The sequence below is a fragment of the Mytilus californianus genome, unplaced genomic scaffold (assembly GCF_021869535.1).
Source record: "Mytilus californianus isolate M0D057914Y unplaced genomic scaffold, xbMytCali1.0.p SCAF_5, whole genome shotgun sequence".
Taxonomy (NCBI): domain Eukaryota; kingdom Metazoa; phylum Mollusca; class Bivalvia; order Mytilida; family Mytilidae; genus Mytilus; species Mytilus californianus.
This window is the reverse complement of record NW_026262701.1, coordinates 18,099,807-18,114,105: the sequence shown is the minus strand read 5'-3', so window position 1 is coordinate 18,114,105 and position 14,299 is coordinate 18,099,807. Positions and strand designations below refer to the sequence as shown.

The 14,299-nt window shown below is 32.2% G+C and overlaps 1 protein-coding gene across 1 annotated transcript in view; it reads right to left on the bottom strand.

Annotated features, from left to right (window-relative positions):
- Nucleotides 1–13,626, bottom strand: part of LOC127701049 (A disintegrin and metalloproteinase with thrombospondin motifs 18-like) — a 101,398-nt gene extending 87,772 nt beyond the window's left edge. The window contains exon 1 of the mRNA XM_052204824.1: nucleotides 13,264–13,626. Within this exon, the coding sequence (XP_052060784.1) occupies nucleotides 13,264–13,311 (48 nt within the window). The 5' untranslated portion in view covers nucleotides 13,312–13,626. The remainder of the gene's footprint in view (nucleotides 1–13,263) is intronic.
- Between the last annotated feature and the right edge of the window lie 673 nt (nucleotides 13,627–14,299).

Genomic DNA, 14,299 nt, shown 5'->3' with positions numbered 1-14,299 from the left:
TGGAACTACTACATATGTTTTATTACTTACAATGATATCTTAAAACTTATTTGGAAACAAACAGTGTCGGATTAGCGTCATCACAGGAAACGTATACATTTACCTATTGAAGCTTCTTGATATTACATCTAGAGAAAAGTAATACAAGATTTTTTACAATTATAGAAGTCGTCAATATTTATCACGAATAAATCCTAAAAAATCTTAACAGTGGCTGAAGCTATAGATGGAACTCTTGATTATACATACTAATAATCTAAAACAGTTATATTTTTAGAATCTTGGTTTAGTTTTTAATTGTTTGTAAATAATTCATCTCGTATTTGTGCATTGCTTCAATCGGTCATAGGCTTGTTTTTATCGTCCTTCGTTTTTTTACATCTCATTTCGCCAATGTATAAGGGATGGAAATTTAACTGTGATGATGGCTTATAATTAGTTAAACTCAAAAGCTGAGACAAACACAAATGAAATTCCGCTATTCTATGATGTCTTATCATCGAATATTACTGGTCACTAGATCTGCTTACGCATCCAGATAACCAGTTTCGTTACGGTTCTTGTTGTTCAAACTAGTCTTCTGTTTAACGTTTTGTGGACAAAAATTTTCATCTTCTTCATTTGCTTTGTGTTTTCATCTTTTTTTTTCTCGTGACTTTGGATTGCTCCTGTGATGCCTTTTTTTTTTTGTTTTGCAAGAAGAACAGAAACATCAATTTAAAGACATCTCAACAAGAAAAAATCGATAAGAGCATAAAATAACTCCTGCAAATTCATACATCATATACGCTTACTACATGCACGGACGGAATAGTAGTTTATTTTCAGAGTTAGTAAACCCACAGAGTATAGTTATAGTAACGACGATAAGCAGTCTACTTAAAAAAAAACTTTTACCAAATGTACTTACCAGCTCGTATATTGTTAGTTCATTTGACTCTTTTTTCGTGAAATTAGTTTATTGAATATTTCGGTACAATAGATGGCGATATATTTTTGAAAATGAAAAAAATAAAAGAAGAAAAACAACCAATCAGAAAGCAAATTTCATAAGTGTCGAATCGCCTGAAAATGATGCTTCATAAACAGCAAAAAGATAATTCTAAAGACATGTGAATCGATACTGGTTAACGACATAAACGAGTAGGATGAAATGATATCGTAAAAATGCCAGAAACATATTTACAACACAACAAATAGCGTTCGACATTGTCGAACTTTCTTCAAACGTATATAATTTTATTATCTTTATACATATAATGTCGCATTCACAGCAAAAAAAAAAGAATGGGAGTGTGGCTACGAAAATTAGAACATATTCGTGGATACATATATTAATTATATAAACCGAACTTCGTTTGGTGAAAAATTAGACTAAAAGCAATCTGTAATTTTGAAACCATACAAATTAGGTACCACCAAAAGATACGAGGAAAATCTTAATCGCCATAGAGAATCTATGTACTGGAAAATGTTTTTGATTGTTTTTTTTTAATGAAAAAAAAGTATACATCGTACATTTCGTTCTTCCATTATACAAGTACTTTCCCATTTAAACGTAATTCCATCTGTAGAACGCACTTTTAGAATTACGATAAATGAAGTAGGTAAGTATACATACATTTAAAAACCTTCAAACGCATTAAACATCAATATAATAAGATTATGTGTGTGGTATAACTGATTTAAACAATAGATGAACGCAATAAATAACGGTATTAAAAGCCCAACACCCTGTAGTCCTATTATTGAAATGTTTTATAGAAGTTAGAAATACAGCCCGTTTGCACTATTTTACTACGCTGCAGACATAACCTGAGATAGTATTGTAGAATTATCGTTTGATCTGTGCTGTGCACATTAATACCCACGGAACATCAGTTACTGTTGGGTTATATATGATCACTTGGTTAATTTTGTTTCTTTGAAATTTAAAAAGGAGAACTATAAATTAAACTTAAATTGTATTTTAATTATCGTACGTCTTGCGAACGACTTCTTATTTGCAAATAAATTTCTCCATAAAAAGAATAATTGCAATAACTTGTTTCTAGTCAACTATGAAAACTTTAAATAGAAGTTATAGAAATTTTATTGCTGATCCTTCAGAGTTACAATCTACCGTGTATGCATAATACGGAAATTTAAGAAATTGTACAGAATTCAAGTTAATTTGTTCTATTTTCCTTGATAATCAAGAAACATCTACACGATTTCCCAGGTGACAAAGTGGTGAAATAAGCGTGAAGGTACTCAGGTAAACTGCTTTGAAAGACACATTATAACTCCTTACAAGAATATGTGTGTGTGTGAGAGAGAGAGAGAGAGAGAGAGAGAGAGAGAGAGAGAGAGAGAGAGAAACTAAAAGTTGTACAGCTTTTGGGGATTAAGGATGCTGAGAGGTAATAAACACAACAATGTGCAATCTAACCACTTTCGATGCGAAAAAAGATGCAAAATATGGAATCAAATTAAAGCCAGTTCGTTCTCTTATCAATTATGTCATTGGAAATGTATGTTTCAGACTGATACTATGATACAAAGGAAGTCCTTTCCTGTGTTGTGTCATCAACAAACATATGAATTAATTTCATATATCATGCATAGGAAATTTAAGATAATATTTGCAAGTTTTTATGGTTTTAAAAAGCCACAATACCGCAAATATTTGTTGTCAAAACACGTAGCTATACAATAAAATGTAGGTACGAAATCGGTCGAAGAGAGCAATTAAAAGTTTGGCCAGGGACATGATTTGCAGGTGTTAGTACTGTACCTTGCACACGGTGCAATACACTGTTGACATTAAAATACATTGTTACATGCATCAATATGGCACATGGTTTTTTCTATTTATACGTTGACTTATGACAGAGAAAGTGTAATAACACCCAATGCATTTTCCGTATAAGAGCTCCCCTCCTTTTTCCAAATGTTTAATTGATAAAATCAAGATGAATCCAAGATCCATATGAAATTTTATCAAATTTGCTACGTTAGTTTCCGCTGTTACAAAATGTTAGTTCTCGTTAATATTTTACCAGAAAATGGACCGAGAAAACATTAGGTGTGATTTTCCTGAAAATTTGGATTTTACACAAATGTATTCAGCAGTTATACTAATACTCAATCGAAAACAACTTATTTTCTGTTTACCGAGTATCCGATGTTTTTTTTGGTTACATACAGAGAAGCCATTAACCAAGGATTCCTAGTGAGAATTCATTCAATCGAAAGTTTTACGGACTCCATAATAATTTGGTTGACAGTTATTGAATATCTGTGTCACAGATGACCATGGATTTCTTCTTATTGTCGTTACCACTATTCTGGATTGTGACATCCCTGAATGTGTATTTACCATGAGCAATACGACGTTAGCTGTATGTGGAAAAGATTCTAGTTACCCTTCCAGAGCACCTCAGATCACCCTCGTCTTTGGTGTGGTTCGTGTTGCTCAATATTTAAAGTTTTCTATGTAATGTTTTGTAGACTGCTGCTTGTCTTCTCGTCGTTTTCATTTTTTTCACTTGGTTTCTTGTCAACTTATGAATTTTGATTGTCCCTTTGGTATCTCTCTCGTCTCTTTTATTAAAGAATTTAGAGGGCTTTACATAATTATACCGTTCAGATCGGATATGCTGTTCATACCATATCTCTAACATTAGGCTATTATTATATATACATCAGTTGGCAGTACTGACATTTTCCTGCTGAACTCTGATAATCCGAGAACATAATGCGCCAAAAGGCATTGATTGTTGATCTATTAGAATTTGCCATCCATAACTCAAACCAGTTACACAAAAAAACCAGAGAAATCTAGCACAAATTAGAGTCGGTTTTATATAACTTTAAGTAAAGTGTACATTTGAAGAGACCATATATTGAGCTCTAGCAATCCCTTATTGTTCATTTGTTTATTTGTGTCCTCATTAATGTAACAAAAGGGCGGAAGATACCGATGGGACATTCTAAACTCGTAAGCCAAATAGAAACTGACAAAGCCATGATAAAAAAGACGACGAAATTAAAGACAAATAAGTTCACAAAACACTGCATCGAAAAAGTAAAGATCGAGCAATACGAAATCAACTAAAATCTGAGGTGATCTAAGGTGCTCCGGTAAGTACAAATTCAGTGATAAGTATCCGTATCATTCAGGGATGTCACAATCGAGGAACAGAGGATGTATATATCAACGGACAAAAAAAAACAGTACATAAAGCCAACGCTATTAAAATGCGACTTAATAAAAGCTTAATCGTAACTGTATATTACACACGATACTTATTAATCATCTAATTGTCAAAGTATAAATGGCAAGTTTATCTTATTTTGCCATATGATATGATCAGAAAATATATTCTTAGTACTTGTTAAAAACAGAATTATTCACAATCGCATATGAATTAAAACATTTGTGGAACAAAAGAATTATAATAATAGTAATGTAAGATCTAAAATCAATGTATATTACAAAAAAAGAACCAAATATCTCTTTTCCTTCTTTGTTCGATGTTCTATCATCAAGTTTTGACGAGAAATCTATAATCACTATGCAAAAACGCAAAATGGCAGACACATCATTTTCAATATTTAGGTCGAACATCTGAACAAACTGTTGTATTGCTTTGCACTGCAGTTAAAAAAAACACTCTTTAATTAAAGTATAACTATAGAGATATCAACATAGGTCGTTACCGTAATGATAATGAAATTCACATGTGATGTGCATTATTTGTATCAATCTTTATTGTTTATTATGTTGCTTCTTCTTTAATCCTAACCGAGAACTATTATAAAGGTCCTTATTGATGACATATAAACGAAGCATTACCAACTAGTTCAAACATCGACATGTCATTTAAACGCAACGTGTCAATTGCTTCAGTAGTAAACCAAAGCAAGCGATAACAAGAACATTGTAATAATAATGTTGATTACAAAGTAATTACTGTCATAAACTTTTCTACAGGAATTTGCAGTTCTTCTCTGGAACAAATACAACTTAAATTAGTTTGTCGGCCAAATAGTAATATTACCAGTAAACTTTTTTACAGGAATTTGCAGTTCTTCTATTGAACAAACAGAACTGAAATTATTTTGTCAGCCAAATAGTAATATTACCAGTTATATATAAGCCGTGAAACTATATAGTAACTCACATATGTTAGTAGTAACTTACTAAATTAAAATTTTAGTGGCAAAATATAAGCTGTTGCTGGTATATCACATTTATGCTAATATATTTGATTAAAACCACTTTTGATATTGACGACGAGGGTTTTTTTTAACGACCTTGACTACCCATGAAGAGCTTGCACGGTCGGCTTTGGTATTGAAACAATTCCCCCTTTTTCGGGCTTATTTTGCAGAAAATGGAGACTTCAGAGACGGCTCTTCTGTATCTGATGTTGTAACCGATGTGTGGTAAAAAGGTATTAACTTGTAGCCTAAAGTTGTTCTCTAGATATAGTCCCACATATGGCAATGCTGATATGAAATTATTCATAATATCCAATCATGAAAGTTGCATCATTTAAATAACAAGACGTTATGTGAGATATGTATCAGACAAATGTTTCTTGCGTGCAAAAAAAAAACAATATACAACGTTATTATCTGCAGTAGGTTAGACTAATATATGTTGCATGTTACATATTGCAGCGTTAGGAAAACCACCTTGTAGACCCCACACAATCTTAAACTGCTTTTTGATTGACGTTACATAATGGTTACATAACCTCATCACTCGGGGACTAACACGATATGCTACTTGTCATGAGATTTAATGATCTGTCTGCTCACTCAATTAGGTACCTACAAACAAGATCGTTAACAAGTGCTCTTCTATTAATCTGTCTAATGGGTATATAAGAAATGAATAAAACAGATATCAGATAAAAAATTAGGGACGAGATAAGGAAGTTACGATCGTTTAAACAGAGAACATCTGGTAAAACTGAGTGAAATAACATTAAAATGTTCAAACTGGAATTTGACTGCAACTTTGCGATTTCCGAATTCCGGTAAAAAATTACCAATTGTTTTGTGTGAGTGTTGTGAGTGTTTATGAGTGTTTTTGTGCATGCATTAAATTTGTTCAGCCTTTTCGAACTAACTTGTAGAACTAAACGGAACATAGCATTGTTACTACAATTCCAGGGGACTTAGTAAACGTAAAAATTACAGACTTAAGAGAGAGTTGTCCCATTGGCAATATTATAACAAATTTTTAATTCTATATTTAGAAATATGTAACAAATTATGTTTGAAACCATTGGATGTATTGCGTCCTCAACGACTAACGGTTGACCAGCAGTAGGAGTTATGTGAAACGCGTACGACCGTTTATCTCCATGCAAAACTACTATTTATTTACATGATATTTCATTAAACCCCCAGGTAGTTTAATAAACTATATCATCATTAAGGAATTGTAGGAGTCTTTCATCTATGAAAGCCTTCATATTGAATTTTGTTTGAAAGTACAGGGAAAGTAAAAGTGCATGATGAGTATTTCTAAAGTTAAGAATAAAAATGAGACCAAGTGTTATTCAGAACACGGACTAAGATTTACATTAGATGAGCAGGCAGACCATCGGGAGTATCGCTCATTATTTGACAAAATATTTGGCTATATATTTATAAATGATTAAAGAAGGACAACAAATAAAAGGAAAACTGGTCGGTCTGACGGTCTGAGGCATAATTCTATCTAATGAACTTGTCTTATTTCAAAGGTCAATCTTGTTGTTTATACAGTTAAGTGTAATTGGTTGAAAAATGGATATATATCTTTTAAAAAGAAAATATGCATTCTTCAGAACGTTTAACTTAACAATAAAAAGAAACCATTGATCGCATATAGCTGTTAATTAGAAGCTATCTATTCATTGCAGTTTAACGAAAAGAAGTTCGAGTACTTGTTACTTTAACAATTATAATTTTACCTTCGTTGATAATTACCAGTGAAATAGAATCGCTCCGTGTCAAACGCGACAGACAATTTACTTAAAATAGAAGGCTTAAGAAGTTTAATCTAGTACTTGACAACACCGATTTTAAACAAATGAAAGTAGAAAAGTAAATATAAATGACCTCTTATGATGACCAGTATAAAATGACCCTAATCTATTGTCTGGACATCTGGTAGAAAGGGTATTATAAACCTAATTATATGTTCTGAAGATGTTTATCAATATAAAGCTCACCAACTTAAAACCATTATGGAGTATACACTCTTAGTAAAGCAATTTATATTCAGCTACCTATAGAAACCCTGGTGACCACCATAGGACTACAAAGCTATCATCTAACTAATTATATATAGTATAACGATATACCACACATATAACTCACAAATGTTTCACGTAGATTACAATATCTAAACGGGTATTATTATAAAGAAGCTTCAGAATGCTAACCCTAACTTATACCGGTACATACAGCTACAGGCTGTTGATTCGTCTGATATAAAATAATCTGGAATTGGAGTCATTACTACTCATGCAGCATGCTTTCATTAAGATATCTTGGACTTGTTGTACGTGCAGCATCAAGACAGTAAAAAAGACGAATAAAGCTGAAGACAATACACAATAACAACTTACAAGTTGCCAATGTGAAACTGTTTTACCACGTTTTACACTTAATAAACCATAACATGCCCAGTTTGCTGACCGAGAATGGTTCCTTGTCTTATTCAATAAACCTTCATTGCATATGCGTCATCATACATATCTAGATCTAGGATTGGCAGAAATATATATACACTACTAGCACGCAAAAATGAAAAGTAAACTCCAATATCGTGTGGTACTTTACATTAAATTGATCATAACCAACATATATTATAATATGAGAAGTAATTTCTGTGCCACCATTAATTTTTTACAGGAGATAACAGTTTTTAATTTATAAGACTTTTCATTATTTCAACAGGTTCGTTCTGCTGGGTATTTTATATTGGTTATACGATGCTATGAATTTAACATATGATATCTCTCTAACAAGTAAAAGTTATGATAGAGAGCTTGTTACACTCCATTCCAATAATTAAAACGTACCTAGAAAACTGATAATTTCACTGTACTGTCATGCAACACACCATTGACACCGAATTCATTGTTTCATCATGGCGTGTTGTACATATATAATGGGTAAATAAGCATGAACTTGAGTGCAAATTTGATAAACACTAATGAAAATTGAGGTCAGGATGTAAAAGTTTAGACTTTAGCATTCATCAGGAGTAAAGATAGTTTTGATTTATTTAATTTGAAATCAAAAGAGAGGGGGGGAGTAGAAAGAGGAATATACATAGACTAACAGATAAACTATGCACGTAACAGTACTGAAGAATTTTGAGAAATACACCACCACGCGTTGGTTGATCAGTACACAAATGATGTCTTCAAGTTGACTAGTGACTTACATCCCCAACGCATTTCATATAGGGTATATCATGGGAGATGGCTGTCTTTTAGGTATGATACCATTCACTTTTTGTAAAAAGTTGTATTTCGAATGCATTAACGCTTCAGCGTTTTTGTCGTTAAAATATGTATATTGATATTTTATGCCCCACCTACGATATCGCGTTAAACACAAACAATAGGAATCTTTATTATATGGAGACTTGGGAAATATCTAGATAACCATGGGTCAAAATAAGACCCTAATCCGAAATAAAGGCGACATACATCGTTCTGAATGGTATTAGAATTTAAACAATATGGATAATCATCAATCATTTTTTAAGATCACTGGTGCCATTTCAATAAGTATTGAGAGTAATTTTCTGCGGATTTCAAAACTTTCAGCCCCAAGGTTCAAGAATATGATAGATAAACACTAAGCGTCTCAAAAGCAATAGTCTAACTTGAATCCGTCCTGAAAAATTTAAAATATGATAAGACCATGATGTAAATGTCTTTTATGTTGTGGTAACGAGCTATATATAACCTCAATTCTAGTACTGTATTTCTAGCTTTCGGATTTTTGGTTTTTCATAAAGGTTTTATCAAAAAGGACGATAATCAAATCAGTTTGAAAAGCTTTTTCCGTGTATGTTTTTTTTTATAACATATACCTTTTTGTATATAATGTCGACTTTTAATTACTGTCACTTATACAGTGTTTCGAACGTGTATAGTTAGATTTTATTTGAAAAACTATTCCTGTAATCCTTGTACTACTTCAAATGATCACGTATTTAATACTTAAACAACAGGAACTTTAATACTGGACTTTAAAGTGACTAGATGACCAGTGGTCAATGTTTGGACAAAAATTCAATTAAATGGTACATCGTTCTTATACAGTTTTAGATTTGACAGTGATTAAGTACATTTAATATGCTTTATATAAATGTCAACATTGTAATTGTCTACATACTCAGTCAGTTTGTGATAGAAAACTTTTGGTCAATTTCTAATAAACAAATACAGAATATATAAAGATTTAGTTTTTTTTTAATTTACACTACAAATTTGTTAAACAACCTGAATATATTTGTTAGAAAAAGAGGAAAAGCATAGTGAACCGTATAACGAATTTATAGCACACAGGACTTTTCCTGTCAAGTTTTGTTTCATCCCCTATTGATTTTACTAACCATTTATGGATCTGTAGGGGGTCAGTGGCAAACCGTATGACTTATTATATCGTTTGTTGTACTGCATAGCAGATTTAATACAACAACGTCATATACAGTACAAGAAGTCATACTATTATGCAATGCACAGAACAAACCATACATAAAAATAGTAAAAGTATTGCTTCAACTATAAATTAGAGATAATTTATTATTGATGTTTATCCCGTGATTGATTGGAACTTCAATATACTTAAGATTTTTTATTCATTCGGATATTGCAACGATGTTATGCTTACTGTTCCGACACAAGTATACATAATTTATTTACTTTTAATACACATTTAAGGAAAAACATGTTACTGATGACAAAACTGTAGCATCAGAATCCCCATAAATGTCGTGTATAAATCCTCCTACACTGTTTAAGTGGCAAATTATGCATCATAAATTCTATATTTAACGTCAAACGCTGCTAGGTACGACTGGTATGTTGTCACTTTTTTTAAGATTAAATGCCAAAAACTTTCTTTTTCCCAATAAATTAATGACAAAAGTACAGGTTGTATCACCATGACATAATCTCCATTTAGTTTACATGCTTTACTTAACTTTGTATCTTATCATTCGTGTAATCTCTACAAGCTTCTGCAAAGGATGCCGGTAGTCGTGTGTCCCTATCGAATTAACGTGTCAGAGCAGATTACATTACGATTACTAAAGATAAGAGTTAATTCTGACAGAAGTCAGCTACTATCAGAAAACACATTATTGCATCCTACAGAAACTACGGTCTTCACATAGCTACTTTATTGTTCAACACAATATAAATAAAAAAATTCATAGCTAATGCATGAATAACAAAGAAGAAAGATGACAACGAAATGCAATGAAAATAGCATCCGTCATCTAATATAGCTTCCAACCTACGACAAATTGATATATCGTCCCTTTTATCTATTTGAAGATAATTTCACAAAGGTTGTTTGTGCTTCAGAAGCACCTTTTTAGCCACTTCGTAGTCTTGGGAAAAGTCTACTTTTAAACGTTGATATAAAAGTCTCTTTAATCATCCATGACTTTTGCAGACTACTGGCAGCATACCGATGAGCGCATTTGTGTTTAAATCATAATAGTTAAGCTTGTAAAGAAGTGTTACAAAGGGATGGAACGAAAGAAACACAATCAAATAAAATAATGATACAGAAAAAAGTGGAAAAGAAAAAAATGAATAAAACCAAAAAATATAAGACATAACGTAGAACTTATAATCAAAAATTAATACACAAATTACTCTTCAATACACAATACTAAAACCACAACTTTCACATAAAATCATATAGGAACAGAACAACTACACAAGAAACGGATGGCAAATTAATTTTATCACACATGAAATACATCCACGCGTATTACAGGTATTAATTACGAAATCAAACAAATAGTCTTCGATTCATACATGCAAAGTTGTATGCACTGTCACGGATGATAGAAAAGAGTCCAGTGTTAAGCTCTGTCTCCTTTTGTTTGACACTAAGTACAGTTCATTTAATTTCCTATTCGTATTTATTTTACTAGAATAATGTGACACAAAGTTCAGATTATTTATGCATGGATAAGAAAGAAACAAGCACGAAATGTTATCCATTTTTCTTAAACATAATAACGAATGATCGAATTGTAAAAAACGATTTCCGGTTTGTGATCTTTTAATTCGACCATTTATCTGATAACAAAGTAATCTTTGTATTGATACTTTCATTTCAATTACGAAGTGCATTTTTCTGTGGCGAATCCAGAACTGAGGGAAGGGGGAGAGGGTGGTAGAAAAAATACAGGGAAATGCAATCAAATTTTCTACAATAAAATAGAAGGACTGGACCTTCTTCTGCATTTTGTGGATATAATTATTATAAGAGTGTAATAAGTAAGTATAACCTGTTCTCAGTATGACTGAATTTATTAGAAGTGTTATTGGGTCTTATTCGGACTGTTTCAATTTCAACACCCCAAGGGTAACTAGGGAATAGAAATATGGTCACTACAGGTCTTCCTCCGACCGTCAGTAAATTCTTGCCTAAGTGGGGCGTCTGTTTGGCTGCGCGGGATGTACAAGTATGCAGCCACGTCCGGTCAGAATGGCGACATAAAATCCGATGCCTCGTGTAGAGAGAGTGCCACGCTTTTTGCACGTAAAGAACCCTTATAACAACTCTTTGAGGGGTCCGTAGGGGGCCTTTTGCAAGGCAAAATTTCTGTCCCTATCCAATATACTCTCATTTCTAGTGCTAGTCTAAATTTCCCCAACCTTAATCCCGGACGGATTCTATTACAGGACCTACCTATTGTATTTATTATTAATATGTTCTCGTCCTGAACATGCATGGAGTATTTGCACTGGACCGTGAGCAACTAACAATCAATCAATCAATTTCAACATTTGTATGCAATCTCTAATTCACATTCTATGGTAACAATGTTTTCACGATTATCTTCATTGGATAACTATTACACTATAATTCAAGGGCATCAATTTTACGATTGATGTTCTGAAATTGTGTGCGCAACTACAGACGTGGTATGACTGAATTTACAATGTATTATTCAGTGCCGTTTTCTTTCAGATGCATTGGAATGCTAACAGTAATGTTTATAAACATTTGCGGGCATCATTCTTTGATTTGATAGTCGCAGATTGAGTTACTGGCGATGATTTAGCCAATTGGTACTCGGAAAATTTCAAAATATCTCCTCATCTCGTGATTGACATTCATAAAACACACTCAAAGAAAAGCCAACCGTATTTATGGATATGAAACTAAATAACAAACGCATAGGTGGTGAGATAAAGGAGACTCAGGCGGCCAGAAGTATGGTATGGGTCCTTCACTTCTTCTCCATATCTCAAAAAAACCTAGAAATTCATGTCAGCCTTTGAAATCCCATAGGATCTCATTTAGGCTCTTTTTTGTGGATAAATCTTTTTTATTAAAAGAATTTTCTGACCTCTTTATGTCCCAGCATCTATGAATTTAAAAGCATCTAAAATAGTTGGTTAATGAACATCATTCCAGAAGCTTTAGTAAAACACCTGGTTTTTTTAAAGATAATTTCGAGAGTAAGAAATCAACCGAAAATCAATCGCTAATATGTACTAATTTATTTGAATTATTACAAAAACAGATCAAACGAACACAAGGACAAGTAATAGCTTATGTAGTATAACGTAAAATAAAAAAACGCATTTTATCGAAAGGCTTTAACTGTCGGTAATTTGTAAAATATGTTCCAAGGTTATGTTCGAAGACATTATACATTTTTGTAATTGCAATGTAATTGGAAATCATACATTAATGAAATCAAACATTAAAATACCAGCTTCCTAAGTACGAATCTGTAATGCAGAACACTCGATAAGTAACATTATATAATCAACCTAACAGGTGTCTTCCAACGTTTTAACTACAAAGTGTTAGATATGCTGATATAGTAGAAAATACTATGCTAACGTACAAACATATAATAACTACCATAGCTTGACTTCTTAAAATTCAAATTCCTAAAAAAATTCACCCTGAAAAGTTATAAAAGTATAGTTCATAGTTGCTATTGAAATTTTTAGTTAAACAAATTTAGTTGTTCAATTAATTAAGAGAACTTACCTGCATTTGAAATAATATCAGAGTTGATAATAGTCCGTGAAGCCTCATTTTTCAACTCCATAGAAAAGAATTTCCTGAACTTAATTGCTGTTATGCATGAACATAATGCTATTTTTTGCTATAAAGTTACTTTCGTTTGACTATCCTCTAATCATAAAAGATGACTGTTCACAATATCTCTGCACGACCCAGAATTCTCTTTTCTAGGTGTGAAATATACGTAGTAGAAAAAAAGTGTATTGTAAGTTTTAACATTTAAAGTATATCAATATGAAATTAATAAATGTTAAATATTTTTATGAAGCATTTGCGATAATTTTTGCCCAACGGTATTAAGTGGAATAGCTTTAAATTTAGAAGTAGTTGGAATATATTTAATATACTCTCATTCATAAATTTTGTAGCAGAATATATACAAATGCTATCGCATATGTCGACCAATCAAAATTGGTAGTTTTGTGGTCTACTGAACACAGACAAATTTATGTGTAAAAGGGGTAGTGCTACTATAACTAGTGTAATGAATTAAAGTACTATCGTGTGCAGGTATACTACCTTGATCCTATATATTATCGCAACAAACCTTTACTTCATGATATGAACTTTAAACACCAAAGATGTTTTATTTACTTTTATTTATTTTATCATTACTCGGTTATGATTCGCATTCATTTTTTTTTTACATTTTTTTATTGCGTGGAAATATAATGTAATGCTACATTTTGTTTTGAGGTTAGGGTTAGAGGTTAGTGGACGGGTCAGATTTAAAACTATCAAAACTTATCAGGCTTATAATGTATGACGTCAGATCAGCGTTTCGTCTACATACGGCTCACCAGTCGCGCTCGAAACAAAACAGATCAGGCGGCAACATCGACAAAGAAGCTGGAAAAACATTGGAAATAAAATAAGTGACATATCTCTATTGGGTATGCCCGGGATTAGAAAAATTATCAATTTTACAGAAAAAGGCGCATCAATGATATTTCATGTCAGCACAGAAGCGCCGTTTACTGGACTGGTGGTATGATATAAA